This window comes from Oncorhynchus keta, unplaced genomic scaffold (assembly GCF_023373465.1).
Source record: "Oncorhynchus keta strain PuntledgeMale-10-30-2019 unplaced genomic scaffold, Oket_V2 Un_scaffold_2010_pilon_pilon, whole genome shotgun sequence".
NCBI lineage: Eukaryota > Metazoa > Chordata > Actinopteri > Salmoniformes > Salmonidae > Oncorhynchus > Oncorhynchus keta.
Genome location: NW_026290854.1, coordinates 12,605 through 38,785, shown reverse-complemented (window position 1 = coordinate 38,785; position 26,181 = coordinate 12,605). Strand labels below are relative to the sequence as shown.

At 42.7% G+C, this 26,181-nt stretch overlaps 1 protein-coding gene across 1 annotated transcript in view; it reads right to left on the bottom strand.

Annotated features, from left to right (window-relative positions):
• LOC127928030 (olfactomedin-like protein 3) overlaps positions 1–26,181 on the bottom strand; it is a 34,794-nt gene that overhangs the window by 5,287 nt on the left and 3,326 nt on the right. Inside the window, exon 2 of the mRNA XM_052514931.1 lies at positions 279–569. Within this exon, the coding sequence (XP_052370891.1) occupies positions 279–569 (291 nt within the window). The remainder of the gene's footprint in view (positions 1–278; positions 570–26,181) is intronic.

Genomic DNA, 26,181 nt, shown 5'->3' with positions numbered 1-26,181 from the left:
TCCCCCGTCTCCTCGACTCCTGTCACCCCTCTCTCTCTGTCCCCCTGTCCTACACCTAACGCCGGTCTGTGTGTGTGTGTGTGTGTGTGTGTGTGTGTGTGTGTGTGTGAGTGTGTGTGTGTGTGTGTGTGTGTGTGTGTGTGTGTGTGTGTGTGTGTGTGTGTGTGTGTGTGTGTGTGTGTGTGTGTGTGTGTGTGTGTGTGTGTGTGTGTGTGTGTGTGCGCGCGCGCGTGCGCGTGCGTGTGTGTGTGTGTGTGTGTGTGTGTAGTGTAACATACCAGTATGTTGCTCTGGTGCTTGTTGTAGTACAGTGATCCGTTGTAGACCACATGACCTGTCCCGGCCCAGGGGTGAGGTAAGAGGTGCTGAACAAAATTCTGTCCTCTAGTGAAGTCTCCCATGGTCCTGTACTCTAATACACGCCTCCCCTTATAGTAACCATCCATAGACCACACCTGGAGAGAGAGAGGAGAGAGAGAAAGAAAGAGAGAGAGGAGAGATGAGATAAAGACAGAGAGAAAAGACAGAGGAGAGAGGAGAGAGAGAGACAGAGAGAGACAGAGAGAGAGGAGAGAGAGACAATGAGAGAGAAGAGAGAGAGAGAGAGAGACAATGAGAGAGAAGAGAGAGGAGAGAGAGAGAGAGACAATGAGAGAGAAGAGAGAGGAGAGAGAGAGACAATGAGAGAGAAGAGAGAGGAGAGAGAGAGACAATGAGAGAGAAGAGAGAGAGAATTAAGTTCTGTCTTCAAATTAAGTCCCATATGGTTCAGTACTCAAACACACTTAGTACCCATCCATACAGAGAGAGAGAGAGGGAGAGGGAGAGGGAGAGGGAGAGGGAGAGGGAGAGGAGAGAGGGAGAGGAGAGAGGAGAGGGAGAGGGAGAGAGGAGAGGAGAGAGGGAGAGAGGAGAGGGAGAGAGGAGAGGGAGAGGGAGAGGGAGAGGGAGAGGGAGAGAGGAGAGGGAGAGGGAGAGGGAGAGGGAGAGGGAGAGAGAGGAGAGAGGAGAGGAGAGGGGAGGAGAGGGAGAGGGAGAGGGAGAGGGAGGGGGAGGGAGAGGGAGAGGGAGAGGGAGAGGGAGAGGGAGAGGGAGAGATGGAGAGGGAGAGGGAGGAGAGGAGAGGGAGAGAGAGAGGGAGAGAGGAGAGGAGAGGGACAACATACCAGTATGTTAGAGATGTAGACTAGCTTCCAGTATGTTAGAGATGTAGACTAGCTTCCAGTATGTTAGAGATGTAGAATACCTACCAGTATGAGAGAGGTGTAGACTACCTACCAGTATGATAGAGGTGTAGACTACCTACCAGTATGTTAGAGGTGTAGACTACCTACCAGTATGATAGAGGTGTAGACTACCTACCAGTATGTTAGAGGTGTAGACAACCTACCAGTATGTTAGAGATGGAGGACAGGGTTAGGGAGACATCGGGGTGAGGGTTAAGAAGATAAAAAGAGATGTGGAGGGTATATGAGGAGAGATGTGGAGGGTATAGGGGGAGAGATGTGGAGGGTATATGAGGAGAGATGTGGAGGGTATAGGGGGAGAGATGTGGAGGGTATATGGGGAGAGATGTGGAGGGTATATGGGGAGAGATGTGGAGGGTATATGAGGAGAGATGTGGAGGGTATATGGGGAGAGATGTGGAGGGTATATGGGGAGAGATGTGGAGGGTATATGGGGAGAGATGTGGAGGGTATATGGGGAGAGATGTGGAGGGTACATGGGGTGAGATGTGGAGGGTATTTGGGGAGAGATGTGGAGGGTATATGGGGAGAGATGTGGGGGGTATATGAGGAGAGATGTGGAGGGTATATGAGGAGAGATGTGGAGGGTATATGGGGGATGAGATGTGGAGGGTATATGGGGAGAGATGTGGAGGGTATATGGGGAGGAGATGTGGAGGGTATATGGGAGAGACATAGAGATGTGGAGGGTATATGGGGAGAGATGTGGAGGGTATATGGGGAGAGATGTGGAGGGTATATGAGGAAGGAGAGATGTGGAGGGTATATGGGGAGAGATGTGGAGGGTATATGGGAGAGATGTGGAGGGTATATGAGGAGAGATGTGGAGGGTATATGGGGAGAGATATGGAGGTATATGGGGAGAGATGTGGAGGGTATATGGGGAGAGATGTGGAGGGTATATGGGGAGAGATGTGGAGGGTATATGAGGGAGGGGAGATAAGAAGAGGGGGTATATGGGGAGAGATGTGGAGGGTATATGGGGAGAGATGTGGAGGGTATATGGGAGAGATGTGGAGGGTATATGAGGAGAGATGGGAGGGTATATGAGAGATGTGGAGGGTATATAAGGAGAGATGTGGAGGGTATATGGGGAGAGATGTGGAGGGTATATGGGGAGAGATGTGGAGGGTATATGGGGAGAGATGTGGGTAGGGGATATATGGGGAAGATGTGGAGGTATATGAAGAGATGTGGAGGGTATATGAGGAGAGATGTGGAGGGTATATGGGGAGAGATGTGGAGGGTATATGAAGAGATGTGGAGGGTATATGGGGAGAGATGTGGAGGGTATATGGGGAGAGATGTGGAGGGTATATGGGGAGAGATGTGGAGGGTATATGGGGAGAGATGTGGAGGGTATATGAGGAAGGATGGACATAAGGGGAGAGATGTGGAGGGTATATGGGGAGAGATGTGGAGGGTATATGGGGAGAGATGTGGAGGGTATATGGGGAGAGATGTGGAGGGTATATGAGGAAGGGGGACAGTAAGAAGAGATGTGGAGGGTATATGGGGAGAGATGTGGAGGGTATATGGGGAGAGATGTGGAGGGTATATGGGGAGAGATGTGGAGGGTATATGGGGAAGATGGGACAGTAAGAAGAGATGTGGAGGGTATATGGGGAGAGATGTGGAGGGTATATGGGGAGAGATGTGGAGGGTATATGGGGAGAGATGTGGAGGGTATATGAGGAAGGGGACAGTAAGAAGAGATGTGGAGGGTATATGGGGAGAGATGTGAGGGTATATGGGGAGAGATGTGGAGGGTATATGGGGAGAGATGTGGAGGGTATATGAGGAGAGGGGGAGGGTAAGAAGAGATGTGGAGGGTATATGAGGAGAGATGTGGAGGGTATATGGGGAGAGATGCGGAGGGTATATGAGGAGAGATGTGGAGGGTATATGGGGAGAGATGTGGAGGGTATATGGGGAGAGATGCGGAGGGTATATGGGGAGAGATGTGGAGGGTATATGAGGAGAGATGTGGAGGGTATATGGGGAGAGATGAGGAGGGTATATGGGGAGAGATGTGGAGGGTATATGGGGAGAGATGTGGAGGGTATATGAGGAGAGATGTGGAGGGTATATGGGGAGGGATGTGGAGGGTATATGAGGAGAGATGTGGAGGGTATATGGGGAGAGATGTGGAGGGTATATGGGGAGAGATGTGGAGGGTATTTGGGGAGAGATGTGGAGGGTATATGGGGAGAGATGTGGAGGGTATATGGGGAGAGATGTGGAGGGTATATGGGGAGAGATGTGGAGGGTATATGGGGAGAGATGTGGAGGGTATTTGGGGAGAGATGTGGAGGGTATATGGGGAGAGATGTGGAGGGTATTTGGGGAGAGATGTGGAGGGTATTTGAGGAGAGATGTGGAGGGTATATGAGGAGAGATGTGGAGGGTATATGGGGAGAGATGTGGAGGGTATATGGGGAGAGATGTGGAGGGTATTTGGGGAGAGATGTGGAGGGTATATGGGGAGAGATGTGGAGGGTATATGGGGAGGGATGTGGAGGGTATATGGGGAGAGATGTGGAGGGTATATGAGGAGAGATGTGGAGGGTATATGGGGAGAGATGTGGAGGGTATATGGGGAGAGATGTGGAGGGTATTTGGGGAGAGATGTGGAGGGTATATGGGGAGAGATGTGGAGGGTATATGGGGAGAGATGTGGAGGGTATATGAGGAGAGATGTGGAGGGTATATGGGGAGAGATGTGGAGGGTATATGGGGAGAGATGTGGAGGGTATTTGGGGAGAGATGTGGAGGGTATATGGGGAGAGATGTGGAGGGTATATGGGGAGAGATATGGAGGGTATATGAGGAGAGATGTGGAGGGTATTTGGGGAGAGATATGGAGGGTATATGGGGAGAGATGTGGAGGGTATTTGGGGAGAGATGTGGAGGGTATATGAGGATAGATGTGGAGGGTATATGGGGAGAGATATGGAGGGTATATGAGGAGAGATGTGGAGGGTATTTGTGGTTGGAAAAAGGAGTAGAGAGGAAATGGAAGGAGAAACCAAGAGATGAATCCACAGACAGAAAGACAGAGAGAGAAGAGGAAACAAGAAGAACAGTATGTAGGAGCAGAAGAACAATGAAAAGAGACATGAATGAGGTTTAATTACCTAAAGTTGACAAGGAGACAAAGATGAAAGGAGTGTTAGAAAGGGAGGGAACAAGAGGAGGGGGAGGGAGAGAGAGAGAGAAAGAGAGAGAGAGAGAGAGAGAGAGAGAGAGAGAGAGGGATGAGGAGTTAGAAGGAGGAGCTGAGAGAGGGATGAGAAGAGAGGGATGAGAAGAGAGGGATGAGGAGAGAGGGATGAGGAGAGAGAATGATGAGCAGAGAGGGATGAGGAGAGAGAAGGATGAGAAGAGAGAGGGATGAGAAGAGAGGGATGAGGAGAGAGAATGATGAGCAGAGAGGGATGAGGAGAGAGAAGGATGAGAAGAGAGAGCGATGAGAAGAGAGGGACGAGGATAGAGAAGGATGAGAAGAGAGAGGAATGAGAGGAGAGAGGGATGAGAAGAGATAAGAGGAAGAATCCTTCTCAAAAAAAAAGATTTAGATGCAAGTGGCTGTTCCACTGGATGCCATAAGGATGAGTAAGTCGCTCTGGATAAGAGCGGCTGCTAAATGACTTAAATGTAAATGTAATAAGGATGAGAAGAGAGGGATGAGGAGAGAGAAGGATGAGAAGAGATAAGGATGAGAAGAGAGGGATGAGGAGAGAGAAGGATGAGAAGAGATAAGGATGAGAAGAGAGGGATGAGGAGAGAGAAGGATGAGAAGAGAGTGATGAGGAGAGAGAAGTATGAGAAGAGAGAGGGAGGAGAAGAGAGGGATGAAAGGGAGAGGGATGAGAAGAGATAAGGATGAGAAGATAGAGGGATGAGAAGAGAGAGGGATGAGAAGAGAGAGGGATGAGTTTCATGGTGTGTTTGGAGAAGGATAGACGAGTGTGAGCCCAGCTAACCGGGAACATTCCCAGAACATGAGTTAAGATTCCCCTCTCAGTTCTAAGATTCCCCTCTCAGTTCTAAGATTCCCCTCTCAGTTCTAAGATTCCCCTCTCAGTTCTAAGATTCCCCACTAGGTTCTAGATAGGGTGTTATCTAAGGATTATAACATCACGAAAACATTAAAATATTTTTTTTGATATCAACATTTAAAAAATAATGTATTAATACGAAATGTTCTCCTGACGTTCATTAAAATGTTGTGCACAACATCTGTAAAAACCACCGCAGAACATTCCTCAAACGTTCTCTTTTGGTTTCCAGGTAATGTAATAACACAGTGTACCAGTAATGTTTTCACTGAAAACCAAAATTGGTTCTGTGCAAGTTCTCGGAACATTCTTTAGGTTGCAGCAAAAGTTCACATAACACAAAAACTGTTCCTACGACCTTCTCCTCCCTGTGGGCATTCTCTCCCTGTCCCTCTCCACCTCTCCTCTGTCTCTCTCTTTTATCTCCTCCCTCGCTCAACCTTTCAGCCCCTCCCTCGCTCTCCTTTCCAGCCCTCCCTCGCTCTCCTTTCCAGCCATACTTCGCTCTCCTTTCACCCCTCACTCGCTCTCCTTTCACCCCTCACTCGCTCTCCTTTTACCCCTCACTCGCTCTCCTTTCACCCCTCACTCACTCTCCTTTTACCCCTCACTCGCTCTCCTTTCACCCCTCACTCGCTCTCCTTTCACCCCTCACTCGCTCTCCTTTTACCCCTCACTCGCTCTCCTTTCACCCCTCACTCGCTCTCCTTTCACCCCTCACTCGCTCTCCTTTTACCCCTCACTCGCTCTCCTTTTACCCCTCACTCGCTCTCCTTTCACCCCTCACTCGCTCTCCTTTCACCCCTCACTCGCTCTCCTTTTACCCCTCACTCGCTCTCCTTTCATGCCCTTCCTCGCTCTCCTTTCACCCCTCACTCGCTCTCCTTTCACCCCTCACTCGCTCTCCTTTTACCCCTCACTCGCTCTCCTTTCACCCCTCACTCGCTCTCCTTTTACCCCTCACTCGCTCTCCTTTCATGCCCTTCCTCGCTCTCCTTTTACCCCTCACTCGCTGTCCTTTCATGCCCTTCCTCGCTCTCCTTTCCTGCCCTTCCTTGTTCTCTTCCTTCGTTCTCTTTTACTCCTCCCTCGCTCTCCATTTAACCCCTCCCTCACTCTCCTTTCCTGCCATCCCCCACTCTCCTTTCATTCCATCCCTTGCTCTCCTTTTAGCCCCTCCCTCATTCTCCTTTCATCTCCTCCCTCGCTCTCCTTTCATCTACTCCCTCACTCTCCTTTCATGCCATCCCTTGCTCTCCTTTCATCTCCTCCCTCATTCTCCTTTCATGCCATCCCTCACTCAGTCTCTTCCTCCTTGCCTATCTTCTTTTTGATCTCTCTCACACTCTGCACATCCCCTGTCCTATCTTTCCCTGGTCTCTCCTCCCCTGTCCTCTCCTCCCCTGTTCCCTCTTCCCCTGTCCTCTCCTCCCCTGTTCTCTCCTCCCCTGTCCTCTCCTCCCCTGTTCCCTCTTCCCCTGTTCTCTCCTCCCCTGTTCTCTCCTCCCCTGTTCTCTCCTCCCCTGTTCTCTCCTCCCCTGTTCCCTCCTCCTCCTCCTCCCCTGTTCTCTCCTCCCCTGTTCTCTCCTCCCCTGTTCTCTCCTCCCCTGTTCTCTCCTCCCCTGTTCTCTCCTCCCTGTTCTCTCTCCCCTGTTCTCTTCTCCCCTGGTCTCTCCTCCCCTGGTCCCCTCCCCTGTTCTCTCCTCCCCTGTTCTCTCCTCCCCTGGTCTCTCCTCCCCTGTTCTCTCCTCCCCTGTTCTCTCCTCCCCTGTTCTCTCCTCCCCTGTCTCTCCTCCCCTGTTCTCTCCTCCCCTGTTCTCTCCTCCCCTGTTCTCTCCTCCCCTGTTCTCTCCTCCCCTGTTCTCTCCTCCCTGTCTCCTCCTCCCCTGTTCTCTCCTCCCCTGTTCTCTCCTCCCCTGTTCTCTCCTCCCCTGTTCTCTCCTCCCCTGTTCTCTCCTCCCTGTTCTCTCCTCCCCTGTTCCTCCTCCTCTCCTCCCCTGGTCCTCTCCTCCCCTGTTCTCTCCTCCCCTGTTCTCTCCTCCCTGTCCTCTCCTCCCCTGTTCTCTCCTCCCCTGGTCTCTCCTCCCCTGTTCTCTCCTCCCCTGGTCTCCCCCCTGTTCTCTCCTCCCCTGTTCTCTCCTCCCCTGGTCTCTCCTCCCCTGTTCTCTCCTCCCCTGGTCTCCCTGTTGAGGTGTGTGTAATTGATATATCCTGAGTGGGTTTACGTGTAAGGACTCCGTGTTTCATAATGCCTCATTAATCAATAGCAGGAAGGCCTCACAGTCCCAATTACCTACTGAAACACACACACAGGCTGAAGACAAATTCACGAATGCCAAGCCGGGGTGCTGCAATGTGACTGTCGTCATGGAGACCGAGGGGAAATGACAGTGACATGGAGGTGTGTGTGTCTCTCTGTGTGTGTGTGTTGTTTAGTCAGGGATTCATGCTGAGACAGTTCTCTTTCCCAGATGAGCCCTGCATTAACACATCACTAAACCACAGATACACTGTATATATCTATAAACACATCATTACAATATACATATCTATAAACACACTACACTATACATATCTATAAACACACTACACTATACATATCTATAAACGCACTACACTATACATATCTATGAACACACTACACTATACATATCTATAAACACACTACACTATACATATTTATAAACACACTACACTATACATATCTATAAACACACTACACTATACATATCTATAAACACACTACACTATACATATCTATAAACACACTACACTATACATATCTATAAACACATCACTACACTATACATATCTATAAACACACTACAATATACATATCTATAAACACATCACTACACTATACATATCTATAAACACACTACACTATACATATCTATAAACACACTACAATATACATATCTATAAACACACTACAATATACATATCTATAAACACATCACTACACTATACATATCTATAAACACATCACTACACTATACATATCTATAAACACACTACACTATACATATCTATAAACACATCACTACACTATACATATTTATAAACACACTACACTATACACACTACACTATACATATCTATAAACACACTACACTATACATATCTATAAACACACTACACTATACATATCTATAAACACACTACACTATACATATCTATAAACACACTACACTATACATATCTATAAACACACTACACTATACATATATATAAACACATCATTACAATATACATATCTATAAACACACTACACTATACATATCTATAAACACACTACACTATACATATCTATAAACACATCACAATACTATACATATCTATAAACACATCACTACACTATACATATTTATAAACACACTACACTATACACACTACACTATACATATCTATAAACACACTACACTATACATATCTATAAACACACTACACTATACATATCTATAAACACACTACACTATACATATCTATAAACACACTACACTATACATATCTATAAACACACTACACTATACATATATATAAACACATCATTACAATATACATATCTATAAACACACTACACTATACATATCTATAAACACACTACACTATACATATCTATAAACACATCACTACACTATACATATCTATAAACACATCACTACACTATACATATCTATAAACACACTACACTATACATATCTATAAACACACTACACTATACATATCTATAAACACACTACACTATACATATCTATAAACACACTACACTATACATATCTATAAACACACTACACTATACATATCTATAAACACACTACACTATACATATCTATAAACACACTACACTATACATATCTATAAACACACTACACTATACATATCTATAAACACACTACACTATACATATATATAAACACATCACTACACAATACATATCTATAAACACATCACTACACTATACATATCTATAAACACACTACACTATACATATCTATAAACACACTACACTATACATATCTATAAACACACTACACTATACATATCTATAAACACATCACAATACATATCTATAAACACATCACTACACAATACATATCTATAAACACATCATTACACTATACATATCTATAAACACACTACACTATACATATCTATAAACACATCACTACACAATACATATCTATAAACACATCATTACACTATACATATCTATAAACACACTACACTATACATATCTATAAACACATCACTACACAATACATATCTATAAACACATCATTACACTATACATATCTATAAACACACTACACTATACATATCTATAAACACATCACTACACTATACATATCTATAAACACACTACACTATACATATCTATAAACACACTACACTATACATATCTATAAACACACTACACTATACATATCTATAAACACACTACACTATACATATCTATAAACACATCACTACACAATACATATCTATAAACACATCATTACACTATACATATCTATAAACACACTACACTATACATATCTATAAACACATCACTACACTATACATATCTATAAACACACTACACTATACATATCTATAAACACATGAGTCAACAGATATCATTAATAAGAAGAGGGCTGGAAGAGTCTTATATGGTGAGTTACTGAGTGGCTAGGAGTCTATGTGTTACAGCTGGATGAGTCAACAACAGATATCATTAATAAGAAGAGGGCTGGAAGAGTCTTATATGGTGAGTTACTGAGTGGCTAGGAGTCTATGTGTTACAGCTGGATGAGTCAACAGATATCATTAATAAGAAGAGGTCTGGAAGAGTCTTATATGGTGAGTTACTGAGTGGCTAGGAGTCTATGTGTTACAGCTGGATGAGTCAACAACAGATATCATTAATAAGAAGAGGTCTGGAAGAGTCTTATATGGTGAGTTACTGAGTGGCTAGGAGTCTATGTGTTACAGCTGGATGAGTCAACAACAGATATCATTAATAAGAAGAGGGCTGGAAGAGTCTTATATGGTGAGTTACTGAGTGGCTAGGAGTCTATGTGTTACAGCTGGATGAGTCAACAACAGATATCATTAATAAGAAGAGGGCTGGAAGAGTCTTATATGGTGAGTTACTGAGTGGCTAGGAGTCTATGTGTTACAGCTGGATGAGTCAACAGATATCATTAATAAGAAGAGGGCTGGAAGAGTCTTATATGGTGAGTTACTGAGTGGCTAGGAGTCTATGTGTTACAGCTGGATGAGTCAACAACAGATATCATTAATAAGAAGAGGTCTGGAAGAGTCTTATATGGTGAGTTACTGAGTGGCTAGGAGTCTATGTGTTACAGCTGGATGAGTCAACAGATATCATTAATAAGAAGAGGGCTGGAAGAGTCTTATATGGTGAGTTACTGAGTGGCTAGGAGTCTATGTGTTACAGCTGGATGAGTCAACAACAGATATCATTAATAAGAAGAGGTCTGGAAGAGTCTTATATGGGGAGTTACTGAGTGGCTAGGAGTCTATGTGTTACAGCTGGATGAGTCAACAGATATCATTAATAAGAAGAGGGCTGGAAGAGTCTTATATGGTGAGTTACTGAGTGGCTAGGAGTCTATGTGTTACAGCTGGATGAGTCAACAACAGATATCATTAATAAGAAGAGGGCTGGAAGAGTCTTATATGGTGAGTTACTGAGTGGCTAGGAGTCTATGTGTTACAGCTGGATGAGTCAACAGATATCATTAATAAGAAGAGGTCTGGAAGAGTCTTATATGGTGAGTTACTGAGTGGCTAGGAGTCTATGTGTTACAGCTGGATGAGTCAACAGATATCATTAATAAGAAGAGGTCTGGAAGAGTCTTATATGGTGAGTTACTGAGTGGCTAGGAGTCTATGTGTTACAGCTGGATGAGTCAACAGATATCATTAATAAGAAGAGGGCTGGAAGAGTCTTATATGGTGAGTTACTGAGTGGCTAGGAGTCTATGTGTTACAGCTGGATGAGTCAACAACAGATATCATTAATAAGAAGAGGTCTGGAAGAGTCTTATATGGTGAGTTACTGAGTGGCTAGGAGTCTATGTGTTACAGCTGGATGAGTCAACAGATATCATTAATAAGAAGAGGCTGGAAGAGTCTTATATGGTGAGTTACTGAGTGGCTAGGAGTCTATGTGTTACAGCTGGATGAGTCAACAACAGATATCATTAATAAGAAGAGGGCTGGAAGAGTCTTATATGGTGAGTTACTGAGTGGCTAGGAGTCTATGTGTTACAGCTGGATGAGTCAACAACAGATATCATTAATAAGAAGAGGTCTGGAAGAGTCTTATATGGGGAGTTACTGAGTGGCTAGGAGTCTATGTGTTACAGCTGGATGAGTCAACAGATATCATTAATAAGAAGAGGGCTGGAAGAGTCTTATATGGTGAGTTACTGAGTGGCTAGGAGTCTATGTGTTACAGCTGGATGAGTCAACAGATATCATTAATAAGAAGAGGTCTGGAAGAGTCTTATATGGTGAGTTACTGAGTGGCTAGGAGTCTATGTGTTACAGCTGGATGAGTCAACAACAGATACCATTAATAAGAAGAGGTCTGGAAGAGTCTTATATGGTGAGTTACTGAGTGGCTAGGAGTCTATGTGTTACAGCTGGATGAGTCAACAGATATCATTAATAAGAAGAGGTCTGGAAGAGTCTTATATGGTGAGTTACTGAGTGGCTAGGAGTCTATGTGTTACAGCTGGATGAGTCAACAACAGATATCATTAATAAGAAGAGGGCTGGAAGAGTCTTATATGGTGAGTTACTGAGTGGCTAGGAGTCTATGTGTTACAGCTGGATGAGTCAACAACAGATATCATTAATAAGAAGAGGTCTGGAAGAGTCTTATATGGTGAGTTACTGAGTGGCTAGGAGTCTATGTGTTACAGCTGGATGAGTCAACAACAGATATCATTAATAAGAAGAGGGCTGGAAGAGTCTTATATGGTGAGTTACTGAGTGGCTAGGAGTCTATGTGTTACAGCTGGATGAGTCAACAACAGATATCATTAATAAGAAGAGGTCTGGAAGAGTCTTATATGGTGAGTTACTGAGTGGCTAGGAGTCTATGTGTTACAGCTGGATGAGTCAACAACAGATATCATTAATAAGAAGAGGTCTGGAAGAGTCTTATATGGTGAGTTACTGAGTGGCTAGGAGTCTATGTGTTACAGCTGGATGAGTCAACAACAGATATCATTAATAAGAAGAGGGCTGGAAGAGTCTTATATGGTGAGTTACTGAGTGGCTAGGAGTCTATGTGTTACAGCTGGATGAGTCAACAGATATCATTAATAAGAAGAGGGCTGGAAGAGTCTTATATGGTGAGTTACTGAGTGGCTAGGAGTCTATGTGTTACAGCTGGATGAGTCAACAGATATCATTAATAAGAAGAGGTCTGGAAGAGTCTTATATGGTGAGTTACTGAGTGGCTAGGAGTCTATGTGTTACAGCTGGATGAGTCAACAGATATCATTAATAAGAAGAGGGCTGGAAGAGTCTTATATGGTGAGTTACTGAGTGGCTAGGAGTCTATGTGTTACAGCTGGATGAGTCAACAACAGATATCATTAATAAGAAGAGGTCTGGAAGAGTCTTATATGGTGAGTTACTGAGTGGCTAGGAGTCTATGTGTTACAGCTGGATGAGTCAACAACAGATATCATTAATAAGAAGAGGGCTGGAAGAGTCTTATATGGTGAGTTACTGAGTGGCTAGGAGTCTATGTGTTACAGCTGGATGAGTCAACAACAGATATCATTAATAAGAAGAGGGCTGGAAGAGTCTTATATGGTGAGTTACTGAGTGGCTAGGAGTCTATGTGTTACAGCTGGATGAGTCAACAACAGATATCATTAATAAGAAGAGGGCTGGAAGAGTCTTATATGGTGAGTTACTGAGTGGCTAGGAGTCTATGTGTTACAGCTGGATGAGTCAACAGATATCATTAATAAGAAGAGGGCTGGAAGAGTCTTATATGGTGAGTTACTGAGTGGCTAGGAGTCTATGTGTTACAGCTGGATGAGTCAACAGATATCATTAATAAGAAGAGGCTGGAAGAGTCTTATATGGTGAGTTACTGAGTGGCTAGGAGTCTATGTGTTACAGCTGGATGAGTCAACAACAGATATCATTAATAAGAAGAGGCTGGAAGAGTCTTATATGGTGAGTTACTGAGTGGCTAGGAGTCTATGTGTTACAGCTGGATGAGTCAACAGATATCATTAATAAGAAGAGGTCTGGAAGAGTCTTATATGGTGAGTTACTGAGTGGCTAGGAGTCTATGTGTTACAGCTGGATGAGTCAACAGATATCATTAATAAGAAGAGGTCTGGAAGAGTCTTATATGGTGAGTTACTGAGTGGCTAGGAGTCTATGTGTTACAGCTGGATGAGTCAACAACAGATATCATTAATAAGAAGAGGCTGGAAGAGTCTTATATGGTGAGTTACTGAGTGGCTAGGAGTCTATGTGTTACAGCTGGATGAGTCAACAGATATCATTAATAAGAAGAGGTCTGGAAGAGTCTTATATGGTGAGTTACTGAGTGGCTAGGAGTCTATGTGTTACAGCTGGATGAGTCAACAGATATCATTAATAAGAAGAGGTCTGGAAGAGTCTTATATGGTGAGTTACTGAGTGGCTAGGAGTCTATGTGTTACAGCTGGATGAGTCAACAGATATCATTAATAAGAAGAGGCTGGAAGAGTCTTATATGGTGAGTTACTGAGTGGCTAGGAGTCTATGTGTTACAGCTGGATGAGTCAACAACAGATATCATTAATAAGAAGAGGGCTGGAAGAGTCTTATATGGTGAGTTACTGAGTGGCTAGGAGTCTATGTGTTACAGCTGGATGAGTCAACAACAGATATCATTAATAAGAAGAGGGCTGGAAGAGTCTTATATGGTGAGTTACTGAGTGGCTAGGAGTCTATGTGTTACAGCTGGATGAGTCAACAGATATCATTAATAAGAAGAGGGCTGGAAGAGTCTTATATGGTGAGTTACTGAGTGGCTAGGAGTCTATGTGTTACAGCTGGATGAGTCAACAGATATCATTAATAAGAAGAGGGCTGGAAGAGTCTTATATGGTGAGTTACTGAGTGGCTAGGAGTCTATGTGTTACAGCTGGATGAGTCAACAGATATCATTAATAAGAAGAGGGCTGGAAGAGTCTTATATGGTGAGTTACTGAGTGGCTAGGAGTCTATGTGTTACAGCTGGATGAGTCAACAGATATCATTAATAAGAAGAGGCTGGAAGAGTCTTATATGGTGAGTTACTGAGTGGCTAGGAGTCTATGTGTTACAGCTGGATGAGTCAACAGATATCATTAATAAGAAGAGGGCTGGAAGAGTCTTATATGGTGAGTTACTGAGTGGCTAGGAGTCTATGTGTTACAGCTGGATGAGTCAACAGATATCATTAATAAGAAGAGGTCTGGAAGAGTCTTATATGGTGAGTTACTGAGTGGCTAGGAGTCTATGTGTTACAGCTGGATGAGTCAACAACAGATATCATTAATAAGAAGAGGCTGGAAGAGTCTTATATGGTGAGTTACTGAGTGGCTAGGAGTCTATGTGTTACAGCTGGATGAGTCAACAACAGATATCATTAATAAGAAGAGGGCTGGAAGAGTCTTATATGGTGAGTTACTGAGTGGCTAGGAGTCTATGTGTTACAGCTGGATGAGTCAACAGATACCATTAATAAGAAGAGGTCTGGAAGAGTCTTATATGGTGAGTTACTGAGTGGCTAGGAGTCTATGTGTTACAGCTGGATGAGTCAACAACAGATATCATTAATAAGAAGAGGTCTGGAAGAGTCTTATATGGTGAGTTACTGAGTGGCTAGGAGTCTATGTGTTACAGCTGGATGAGTCAACAACAGATATCATTAATAAGAAGAGGGCTGGAAGAGTCTTATATGGTGAGTTACTGAGTGGCTAGGAGTCTATGTGTTACAGCTGGATGAGTCAACAACAGATATCATTAATAAGAAGAGGTCTGGAAGAGTCTTATATGGTGAGTTACTGAGTGGCTAGGAGTCTATGTGTTACAGCTGGATGAGTCAACAACAGATATCATTAATAAGAAGAGGTCTGGAAGAGTCTTATATGGTGAGTTACTGAGTGGCTAGGAGTCTATGTGTTACAGCTGGATGAGTCAACAGATATCATTAATAAGAAGAGGTCTGGAAGAGTCTTATATGGTGAGTTACTGAGTGGCTAGGAGTCTATGTGTTACAGCTGGATGAGTCAACAACAGATATCATTAATAAGAAGAGGTCTGAAAGAGTCTTATATGGTGAGTTACTGAGTGGCTAGGAGTCTATGTGTTACAGCTGGATGAGTCAACAGATATCATTAATAAGAAGAGGTCTGGAAGAGTCTTATATGGTGAGTTACTGAGTGGCTAGGAGTCTATGTGTTACAGCTGGATGAGTCAACAGATATCATTAATAAGAAGAGGGCTGGAAGAGTCTTATATGGTGAGTTACTGAGTGGCTAGGAGTCTATGTGTTACAGCTGGATGAGTCAACAGATATCATTAATAAGAAGAGGGCTGGAAGAGTCTTATATGGTGAGTTACTGAGTGGCTAGAGTCTAGTGGCTGAGTCTATGTGTTACAGCTGGATGAGTCAACAGATATCATTAATAAGAAGAGGGCTGGAAGAGTCTTATATGGTGAGTTACTGAGTGGCTAGGAGTCTATGTGTTACAGCTGGATGAGTCAACAGATATCATTAATAAGAAGAGGCTGGAAGAGTCTTATATGGTGAGTTACTGAGTGGCTAGGAGTCTATGTGTTACAGCTGGATGAGTCAACAGATATCATTAATAAGAAGAGGGCTGGAAGAGTCTTATATGGTGAGTTACTGAGTGGCTAGGAGTCTATGTGTTACAGCTGGATGAGTCAACAGATATCATTAATAAGAAGAGGGCTGGAAGAGTCTTATATGGTGAGTTACTGAGTGGCTAGGAGTCTATGTGTTACAGCTGGATGAGTCAACAGATATCATTAATAAGAAGAGGGCTGGAAGAGTCTTATATGGTGAGTTACTGAGTGGCTAGGAGTCTATGTGTTACAGCTGGATGAGTCAACAGATATCATTAATAAGAAGAGGGCTGGAAGAGTCTTATATGGTGAGTTACTGAGTGGCTAGGAGTCTATGTGTTACAGCTGGATGAGTCAACAGATATCATTAATAAGAAGAGGGCTGGAAGAGTCTTATATGGTGAGTTACTGAGTGGCTAGGAGTCTATGTGTTACAGCTGGATGAGTCAACAGATATCATTAATAAGAAGAGGGCTGGAAGAGTCTTATATGGTGAGTTACTGAGTGGCTAGGAGTCTATGTGTTACAGCTGGATGAGTCAACAGATATCATTAATAAGAAGAGGGCTGGAAGAGTCTTATATGGTGAGTTACTGAGTGGCTAGGAGTCTATGTGTTACAGCTGGATGAGTCAACAGATATCATTAATAAGAAGAGGGCTGGAAGAGTCTTATATGGTGAGTTACTGAGTGGCTAGGAGTCTATGTGTTACAGCTGGATGAGTCAACAACAGATATCATTAATAAGAAGAGGTCTGGAAGAGTCTTATATGGTGAGTTACTGAGTGGCTAGGAGTCTATGTGTTACAGCTGGATGAGTCAACAGATATCATTAATAAGAAGAGGGCTGGAAGAGTCTTATATGGTGAGTTACTGAGTGGCTAGGAGTCTATGTGTTACAGCTGGATGAGTCAACAACAGATATCATTAATAAGAAGAGGTCTGGAAGAGTCTTATATGGTGAGTTACTGAGTGGCTAGGAGTCTATGTGTTACAGCTGGATGAGTCAACAACAGATATCATTAATAAGAAGAGGGCTGGAAGAGTCTTATATGGTGAGTTACTGAGTGGCTAGGAGTCTATGTGTTACAGCTGGATGAGTCAACAGATATCATTAATAAGAAGAGGGCTGGAAGAGTCTTATATGGTGAGTTACTGAGTGGCTAGGAGTCTATGTGTTACAGCTGGATGAGTCAACAGATATCATTAATAAGAAGAGGGCTGGAAGAGTCTTATATGGTGAGTTACTGAGTGGCTAGGAGTCTATGTGTTACAGATGGATGAGTCAACAGATATCATTAATAAGAAGAGGTCTGGAAGAGTCTTATATGGTGAGTTACTGAGTGGCTAGGAGTCTATGTGTTACAGCTGGATGAGTCAACAACAGATACCATTAATAAGAAGAGGTCTGGAAGAGTCTTATATGGTGAGTTACTGAGTGGCTAGGAGTCTATGTGTTACAGCTGGATGAGTCAACAGATATCATTAATAAGAAGAGGTCTGGAAGAGTCTTATATGGTGAGTTACTGAGTGGCTAGGAGTCTATGTGTTACAGCTGGATGAGTCAACAGATATCATTAATAAGAAGAGGCTGGAAGAGTCTTATATGGTGAGTTACTGAGTGGCTAGGAGTCTATGTGTTACAGCTGGATGAGTCAACAGATATCATTAATAAGAAGAGGTCTGGAAGAGTCTTATATGGTGAGTTACTGAGTGGCTAGGAGTCTATGTGTTACAGCTGGATGAGTCAACAGATATCATTAATAAGAAGAGGTCTGGAAGAGTCTTATATGGTGAGTTACTGAGTGGCTAGGAGTCTATGTGTTACAGCTGGATGAGTCAACAGATATCATTAATAAGAAGAGGCTGGAAGAGTCTTATATGGTGAGTTACTGAGTGGCTAGGAGTCTATGTGTTACAGCTGGATGAGTCAACAGATATCATTAATAAGAAGAGGTCTGGAAGAGTCTTATATGGTGAGTTACTGAGTGGCTAGGAGTCTATGTGTTACAGCTGGATGAGTCAACAGATATCATTAATAAGAAGAGGCTGGAAGAGTCTTATATGGTGAGTTACTGAGTGGCTAGGAGTCTATGTGTTACAGCTGGATGAGTCAACAGATATCATTAATAAGAAGAGGTCTGGAAGAGTCTTATATGGTGAGTTACTGAGTGGCTAGGAGTCTATGTGTTACAGCTGGATGAGTCAACAGATATCATTAATAAGAAGAGGTCTGGAAGAGTCTTATATGGTGAGTTACTGAGTGGCTAGGAGTCTATGTGTTACAGCTGGATGAGTCAACAGATATCATTAATAAGAAGAGGTCTGGAAGAGTCTTATATGGTGAGTTACTGAGTGGCTAGGAGTCTATGTGTTACAGCTGGATGAGTCAACAGATATCATTAATAAGAAGAGGTCTGGAAGAGTCTTATATGGTGAGTTACTGAGTGGCTAGGAGTCTATGTGTTACAGCTGGATGAGTCAACAGATATCATTAATAAGAAGAGGCTGGAAGAGTCTTATATGGTGAGTTACTGAGTGGCTAGGAGTCTATGTGTTACAGCTGGATGAGTCAACAGATATCATTAATAAGAAGAGGTCTGGAAGAGTCTTATATGGTGAGTTACTGAGTGGCTAGGAGTCTATGTGTTACAGCTGGATGAGTCAACAGATATCATTAATAAGAAGAGGCTGGAAGAGTCTTATATGGTGAGTTACTGAGTGGCTAGGAGTCTATGTGTTACAGCTGGATGAGTCAACAGATATCATTAATAAGAAGAGGTCTGGAAGAGTCTTATATGGTGAGTTACTGAGTGGCTAGGAGTCTATGTGTTACAGCTGGATGAGTCAACAACAGATATCATTAATAAGAAGAGGGCTGGAAGAGTCTTATATGGTGAGTTACTGAGTGGCTAGGAGTCTATGTGTTACAGCTGGATGAGTCAACAACAGATATCATTAATAAGAAGAGGGCTGGAAGAGTCTTATATGGTGAGTTACTGAGTGGCTAGGAGTCTATGTGTTACAGCTGGATGAGTCAACAACAGATACCATTAATAAGAAGAGGCTGGAAGAGTCTTATATGGTGAGTTACTGAGTGGCTAGGAGTCTATGTGTTACAGCTGGATGAGTCAACAGATATCATTAATAAGAAGAGGTCTGGAAGAGTCTTATATGGTGAGTTACTGAGTGGCTAGGAGTCTATGTGTTACAGCTGGATGAGTCAACAACAGATACCATTAATAAGAAGAGGCTGGAAGAGTCTTATATGGTGAGTTACTGAGTGGCTAGGAGTCTATGTGTTACAGCTGGATGAGTCAACAGATATCATTAATAAGAAGAGGCTGGAAGAGTCTTATATGGGGAGTTACTGAGTGGCTAGGAGTCTATGTGTTACAGCTGGATGAGTCAACAGATATCATTAATAAGAAGAGGCTGGAAGAGTCTTATATGGTGAGTTACTGAGTGGCTAGGAGTCTATGTGTTACAGCTGGATGAGTCAACAGATATCATTAATAAGAAGAGGCTGGAAGAGTCTTATATGGTGAGTTACTGAGTGGCTAGGAGTCTATGTGTTACAGCTGGATGAGTCAACAGATATCATTAATAAGAAGAGGCTGGAAGAGTCTTATATGGTGAGTTACTGAGTGGCTAGGAGTCTATGTGTTACAGCTGGATGAGTCAACAGATATCATTAATAAGAAGAGGCTGGAAGAGTCTTATATGGTGAGTTACTGAGTGGCTAGGAGTCTATGTGTTACAGCTGGATGAGTCAACAGATATCATTAATAAGAAGAGGCTGGAAGAGTCTTATATGGTGAGTTACTGAGTGGCTAGGAGTCTATGTGTTACAGCTGGATGAGTCAACAGATATCATTAATAAGAAGAGGCTGGAAGAGTCTTATATGGTGAGTTACTGAGTGGCTAGGAGTCTATGTGTTACAGCTGGATGAGTCAACAGATATCATTAATAAGAAGAGGTCTGGAAGAGTCTTATATGGTGAGTTACTGAGTGGCTAGGAGTCTATGTGTTACAGCTGGATGAGTCAACAACAGATATCATTAATAAGAAGAGGTCTGGAAGAGTCTTATATGGTGAGTTACTGAGTGGCTAGGAGTCTATGTGTTACAGCTGGATGAGTCAACAACAGATATCATTAATAAGAAGAGGTCTGGAAGAGTCTTATATGGTGAGTTACTGAGTGGCTAGGAGTCTATGTGTTACAGCTGGATGAGTCAACAACAGATATCATTAATAAGAAGAGGCTGGAAGAGTCTTATATGGTGAGTTACTGAGTGGCTAGGAGTCTATGTGTTACAGCTGGATGAGTCAACAGATATCATTAATAAGAAGAGGTCTGGAAGAGTCTTATATGGTGAGTTACTGAGTGGCTAGGAGTCTATGTGTTACAGCTGGATGAGTCAACAGATATCATTAATAAGAAGAGGGCTGGAAGAGTCTTATATGGTGAGTTACTGAGTGGCTAGGAGTCTATGTGTTACAGCTGGATGAGTCAACAGATATCATTAATAAGAAGAGGCTGGAAGAGTCTTATATGGTGAGTTACTGAGTGGCTAGGAGTCTATGTGTTACAGCTGGATGAGTCAACAGATATCATTAATAAGAAGAGGCCTGGAAGAGTCTTATATGGTGAGTTACTGAGTGGCTAGGAGTCTATGTGTTACAGCTGGATGAGTCAACAGATATCATTAATAAGAAGAGGCTGGAAGAGTCTTATATGGTGAGTTACTGAGTGGCTAGGAGTCTATGTGTTACAGCTGGATGAGTCAACAGATATCATTAATAAGAAGAGGCTGGAAGAGTCTTATATGGTGAGTTACTGAGTGGCTAGGAGTCTATGTGTTACAGCTGGATGAGTCAACAGATATCATTAATAAGAAGAGGCTGGAAGAGTCTTATATGGTGAGTTACTGAGTGGCTAGGAGTCTATGTGTTACAGCTGGATGAGTCAACAGATATCATTAATAAGAAGAGGGCTGGAAGAGTCTTATATGGTGAGTTACTGAGTGGCTAGGAGTCTATGTGTTACAGCTGGATGAGTCAACAGATATCATTAATAAGAAGAGGCTGGAAGAGTCTTATATGGTGAGTTACTGAGTGGCTAGGAGTCTATGTGTTACAGCTGGATGAGTCAACAGATATCATTAATAAGAAGAGGGCTGGAAGAGTCTTATATGGTGAGTTACTGAGTGGCTAGGAGTCTATGTGTTACAGCTGGATGAGTCAACAACAGATATCATTAATAAGAAGAGGCTGGAAGAGTCTTATATGGTGAGTTACTGAGTGGCTAGGAGTCTATGTGTTACAGCTGGATGAGTCAACAGATATCATTAATAAGAAGAGGTCTGGAAGAGTCTTATATGGTGAGTTACTGAGTGGCTAGGAGTCTATGTGTTACAGCTGGATGAGTCAACAGATATCATTAATAAGAAGAGGTCTGGAAGAGTCTTATATGGTGAGTTACTGAGTGGCTAGGAGTCTATGTGTTACAGCTGGATGAGTCAACAGATATCATTAATAAGAAGAGGCTGGAAGAGTCTTATATGGTGAGTTACTGAGTGGCTAGGAGTCTATGTGTTACAGCTGGATGAGTCAACAGATATCATTAATAAGAAGAGGCTGGAAGAGTCTTATATGGTGAGTTACTGAGTGGCTAGGAGTCTATGTGTTACAGCTGGATGAGTCAACAGATATCATTAATAAGAAGAGGCTGGAAGAGTCTTATATGGTGAGTTACTGAGTGGCTAGGAGTCTATGTGTTACAGCTGGATGAGTCAACAGATATCATTAATAAGAAGAGGCTGGAAGAGTCTTATATGGTGAGTTACTGAGTGGCTAGGAGTCTATGTGTTACAGCTGGATGAGTCAACAGATATCATTAATAAGAAGAGGCTGGAAGAGTCTTATATGGTGAGTTACTGAGTGGCTAGGAGTCTATGTGTTACAGCTGGATGAGTCAACAACAGATATCATTAATAAGAAGAGGTCTGGAAGAGTCTTATATGGTGAGTTACTGAGTGGCTAGGAGTCTATGTGTTACAGCTGGATGAGTCAACAGATATCATTAATAAGAAGAGGCTGGAAGAGTCTTATATGGTGAGTTACTGAGTGGCTAGGAGTCTATGTGTTACAGCTGGATGAGTCAACAACAGATATCATTAATAAGAAGAGGTCTGGAAGAGTCTTATATGGTGAGTTACTGAGTGGCTAGGAGTCTATGTGTTACAGCTGGATGAGTCAACAGATATCATTAATAAGAAGAGGGCTGGAAGAGTCTTATATGGTGAGTTACTGAGTGGCTAGGAGTCTATGTGTTACAGCTGGATGAGTCAACAGATACCATTAATAAGAAGAGGTCTGGAAGAGTCTTATATGGTGAGTTACTGAGTGGCTAGGAGTCTATGTGTTACAGCTGGATGAGTCAACAACAGATATCATTAATAAGAAGAGGGCTGGAAGAGTCTTATATGGTGAGTTACTGAGTGGCTAGGAGTCTATGTGTTACAGCTGGATGAGTCAACAGATATCATTAATAAGAAGAGGGCTGGAAGAGTCTTATATGGTGAGTTACTGAGTGGCTAGGAGTCTATGTGTTACAGCTGGATGAGTCAACAACAGATATCATTAATAAGAAGAGGCTGGAAGAGTCTTATATGGTGAGTTACTGAGTGGCTAGGAGTCTATGTGTTACAGCTGGATGAGTCAACAACAGATATCATTAATAAGAAGAGGGCTGGAAGAGTCTTATATGGTGAGTTACTGAGTGGCTAGGAGTCTATGTGTTACAGCTGGATGAGTCAACAACAGATATCATTAATAAGAAGAGGGCTGGAAGAGTCTTATATGGTGAGTTACTGAGTGGCTAGGAGTCTATGTGTTACAGCTGGATGAGTCAACAGATATCATTAATAAGAAGAGGGCTGGAAGAGTCTTATATGGTGAGTTACTGAGTGGCTAGGAGTCTATGTGTTACAGCTGGATGAGTCAACAACAGATATCATTAATAAGAAGAGGCTGGAAGAGTCTTATATGGTGAGTTACTGAGTGGCTAGGAGTCTATGTGTTACAGCTGGATGAGTCAACAACAGATATCATTAATAAGAAGAGGCTGGAAGAGTCTTATATGGTGAGTTACTGAGTGGCTAGGAGTCTATGTGTTACAGCTGGATGAGTCAACAGATATCATTAATAAGAAGAGGTCTGGAAGAGTCTTATATGGTGAGTTACTGAGTGGCTAGGAGTCTATGTGTTACAGCTGGATGAGTCAACAGATATCATTAATAAGAAGAGGGCTGGAAGAGTCTTATATGGTGAGTTACTGAGTGGCTAGGAGTCTATGTGTTACAGCTGGATGAGTCAACAGATGTGCCGGGCCTGGCACAGCTCCTGGTAAATGTCCGGTACGTTCACCGGGGTCAATTAAGGAAGACATCCTCTTCGGCAAACCACTGGAAACCAGGACAAAATGAGAGGATATTTTTAAGTTCCACAGAGCTTTGTGACATCAAATGGGCTTACTTTGATGGTAAGGATGTGTTGGTATCTGTACTGATGGCGAAAAAGCCAAAACAGGGAGACATGGTAGAATGGTAACGGGTGTGCAAGCAGTTGCTCCCGATGCCACTTGGGGACACTGCAGCATCCACCGAGAGCAAGGGAATCTTGCTTTCATCTTGCTTTCAAGGGAATGTCTGACCGCTTGAAAGACGTTTTGGACACTACAGTGAAAATGGTTAACTTTGTTAAAGCAAGGCCCCTGAACTCTCGTGTATTTTCAACACTATGCAATGATAAAGGCAGCAACCATGTAATGCTTTTACAACATACAGAGTTGCGCTGGTTATCAAGGGGCAAAGTATTGACATGTTTTTTTAAAATTGAGAGACGAGCTTGAAGATTTATTTACTGACCATAATTTCCACTTCTCTGACCGCTTGATGATGATGAGTTTGTCACACGACTGGCCTTTCTGGGGGATATTTTTTGCCTGGATGATCTGAATCTAGGATTACAGGGACTCTCCGCAACTACAGATGAAGAAGGAAGTTTACATACACTTAGGTTGAACTCGTCTTTCAACCACTCCACACATTTCTTGTTAATTAACAAACTATAGTTTTGTCAAGTCGGTTAGGACATCTACTTTGTGCATGACACAAGTCATTTTTGCAACAATTATTTACAGACAGATTATTTCACTTATAATTCACTGTATCACAATTCCAATGGGTCAGAAGTTTAAATACATTAATTAAGTTGACTGTGCCTTTAAACAGAACTGTCAATTGGTGGATTTCAAGGCCGACCTTCTAACTCAGTGGCTCTTTTCTTGACATCATGGTGAAATCAGCCAAAACCTCAGAAAAAAAAACTGTAGACCTCCACAAGTCTGGTTCATCCTTGGGAGCAATTTACAAACGCCTGAGGGTACCACGTTCATATGTACAAACAATAGTACACAAGTATAAACACCATGGGACCATGCAGACATCATACCGCTCAGCAAGGAGACGCGTTCTGCCTCCTAGAGATGAACGTACTTTGGTGCGAAAAGTGCAAATCAATCCCAGAACGACAGCAAAGCACGGTGTAAAGATGCTGGAGGAAACAGGTACAAAATCTATATCCACAGTATCTATATCCACAGTAAAAATCTATATCCACAGTAAAAGGCCGCTCAGCAAGGAAGAAGCCACTGCTCCAAAGCTGCATAAAAAGCCAGACTACGGTTTGCAACTGCACATGGGGACAAAGATCGTACTTTTTGGAGAAATGTCCTCTGGTCTGATGAAACAAAAATAGAACTGTTTGACCTTAATGACCATCGTTATGTTTGGAGGAAAAAGGGGGAAGCTAAGAAGCCGAAGAACACCATCCCAACCATGAAGCACTGGTGCACTTCACAAATAGATCATCATGAGGAGTTAAAGGTAAAGCTTGGTCTCAAATGGGTCTTCCAAATGGACAATGACCCCAAGTATACTTCTAAAGTTGTGTCAAAATGGCTACACAAAACGTTTGACCCAAGTTAAACAATTTAAAGGCAATGCTACCAAATATACAAACTAATGTGAATGTGATGAAATAATAATAATAATAATATATGCCATTTAGCAGACGCTATCCAAAGCGACTTACAGTCATGACCCACTGGCGTGCGCCATGCTCTACCAACTGTACAGAAGGACCACATGAAATAAATAAAAGCTGAAATAAATCATTCTCTCTACTATTATTCTGACATTTCACATTCCTAAAATAAAGTGGTGATCCTAACTGAACTAAGACAGGGAATTTTTACTAGGATTAAATGTCAGGAATTGTGAAACACTGAGTTTAAATGTATTTGGCTAAGGTGTATGTAAACTTACGACTTCAACTGTATATTCAATGTGCTGGACAAAATGGAGGCTATGATTATGAAGTTGGAGCTCTTCTCTGTCTGCATTAATTACAACACACAGGTCTTTACATCATTCTATCATTTTTCTGTGTGCAAATGAAGTCAAGCTTACGGACAATGTCAAATGTGATATAGCGAAGCACCTGAGTGAGTTGGGGGTGCAATTACACAGGTACTTTCCCGAAATGGATGACACTTTCATGCACTTTCATGCCCTGCCTCCAGTCCACTTACCGATATCTAAACAAGAGAGCCTCATCCAAAGTGCAACAAGCAGTTCTGTGAAATTGTATTTAACGACTGCCAGATTTCTGGATTGGGCTGCACTCAGAGTATCCTGTCTTGGCAAATTGCGCTGTTAATTCACTGATGTCATTTGCAGCCATGTGCCTATGTGAGAGTGGATTCTCGGCCATCACTAGCATCAATACAGGCACAGACTGTGTGTGTGGAGAAAGACTGAGACTCTCCAATACAACTCAACACTGCAGAGTTATGTGCATCCTTTCAAACACACCCTTCTCATTAACCTGTGGTGAGATATTCACCATTTTTGATGAACA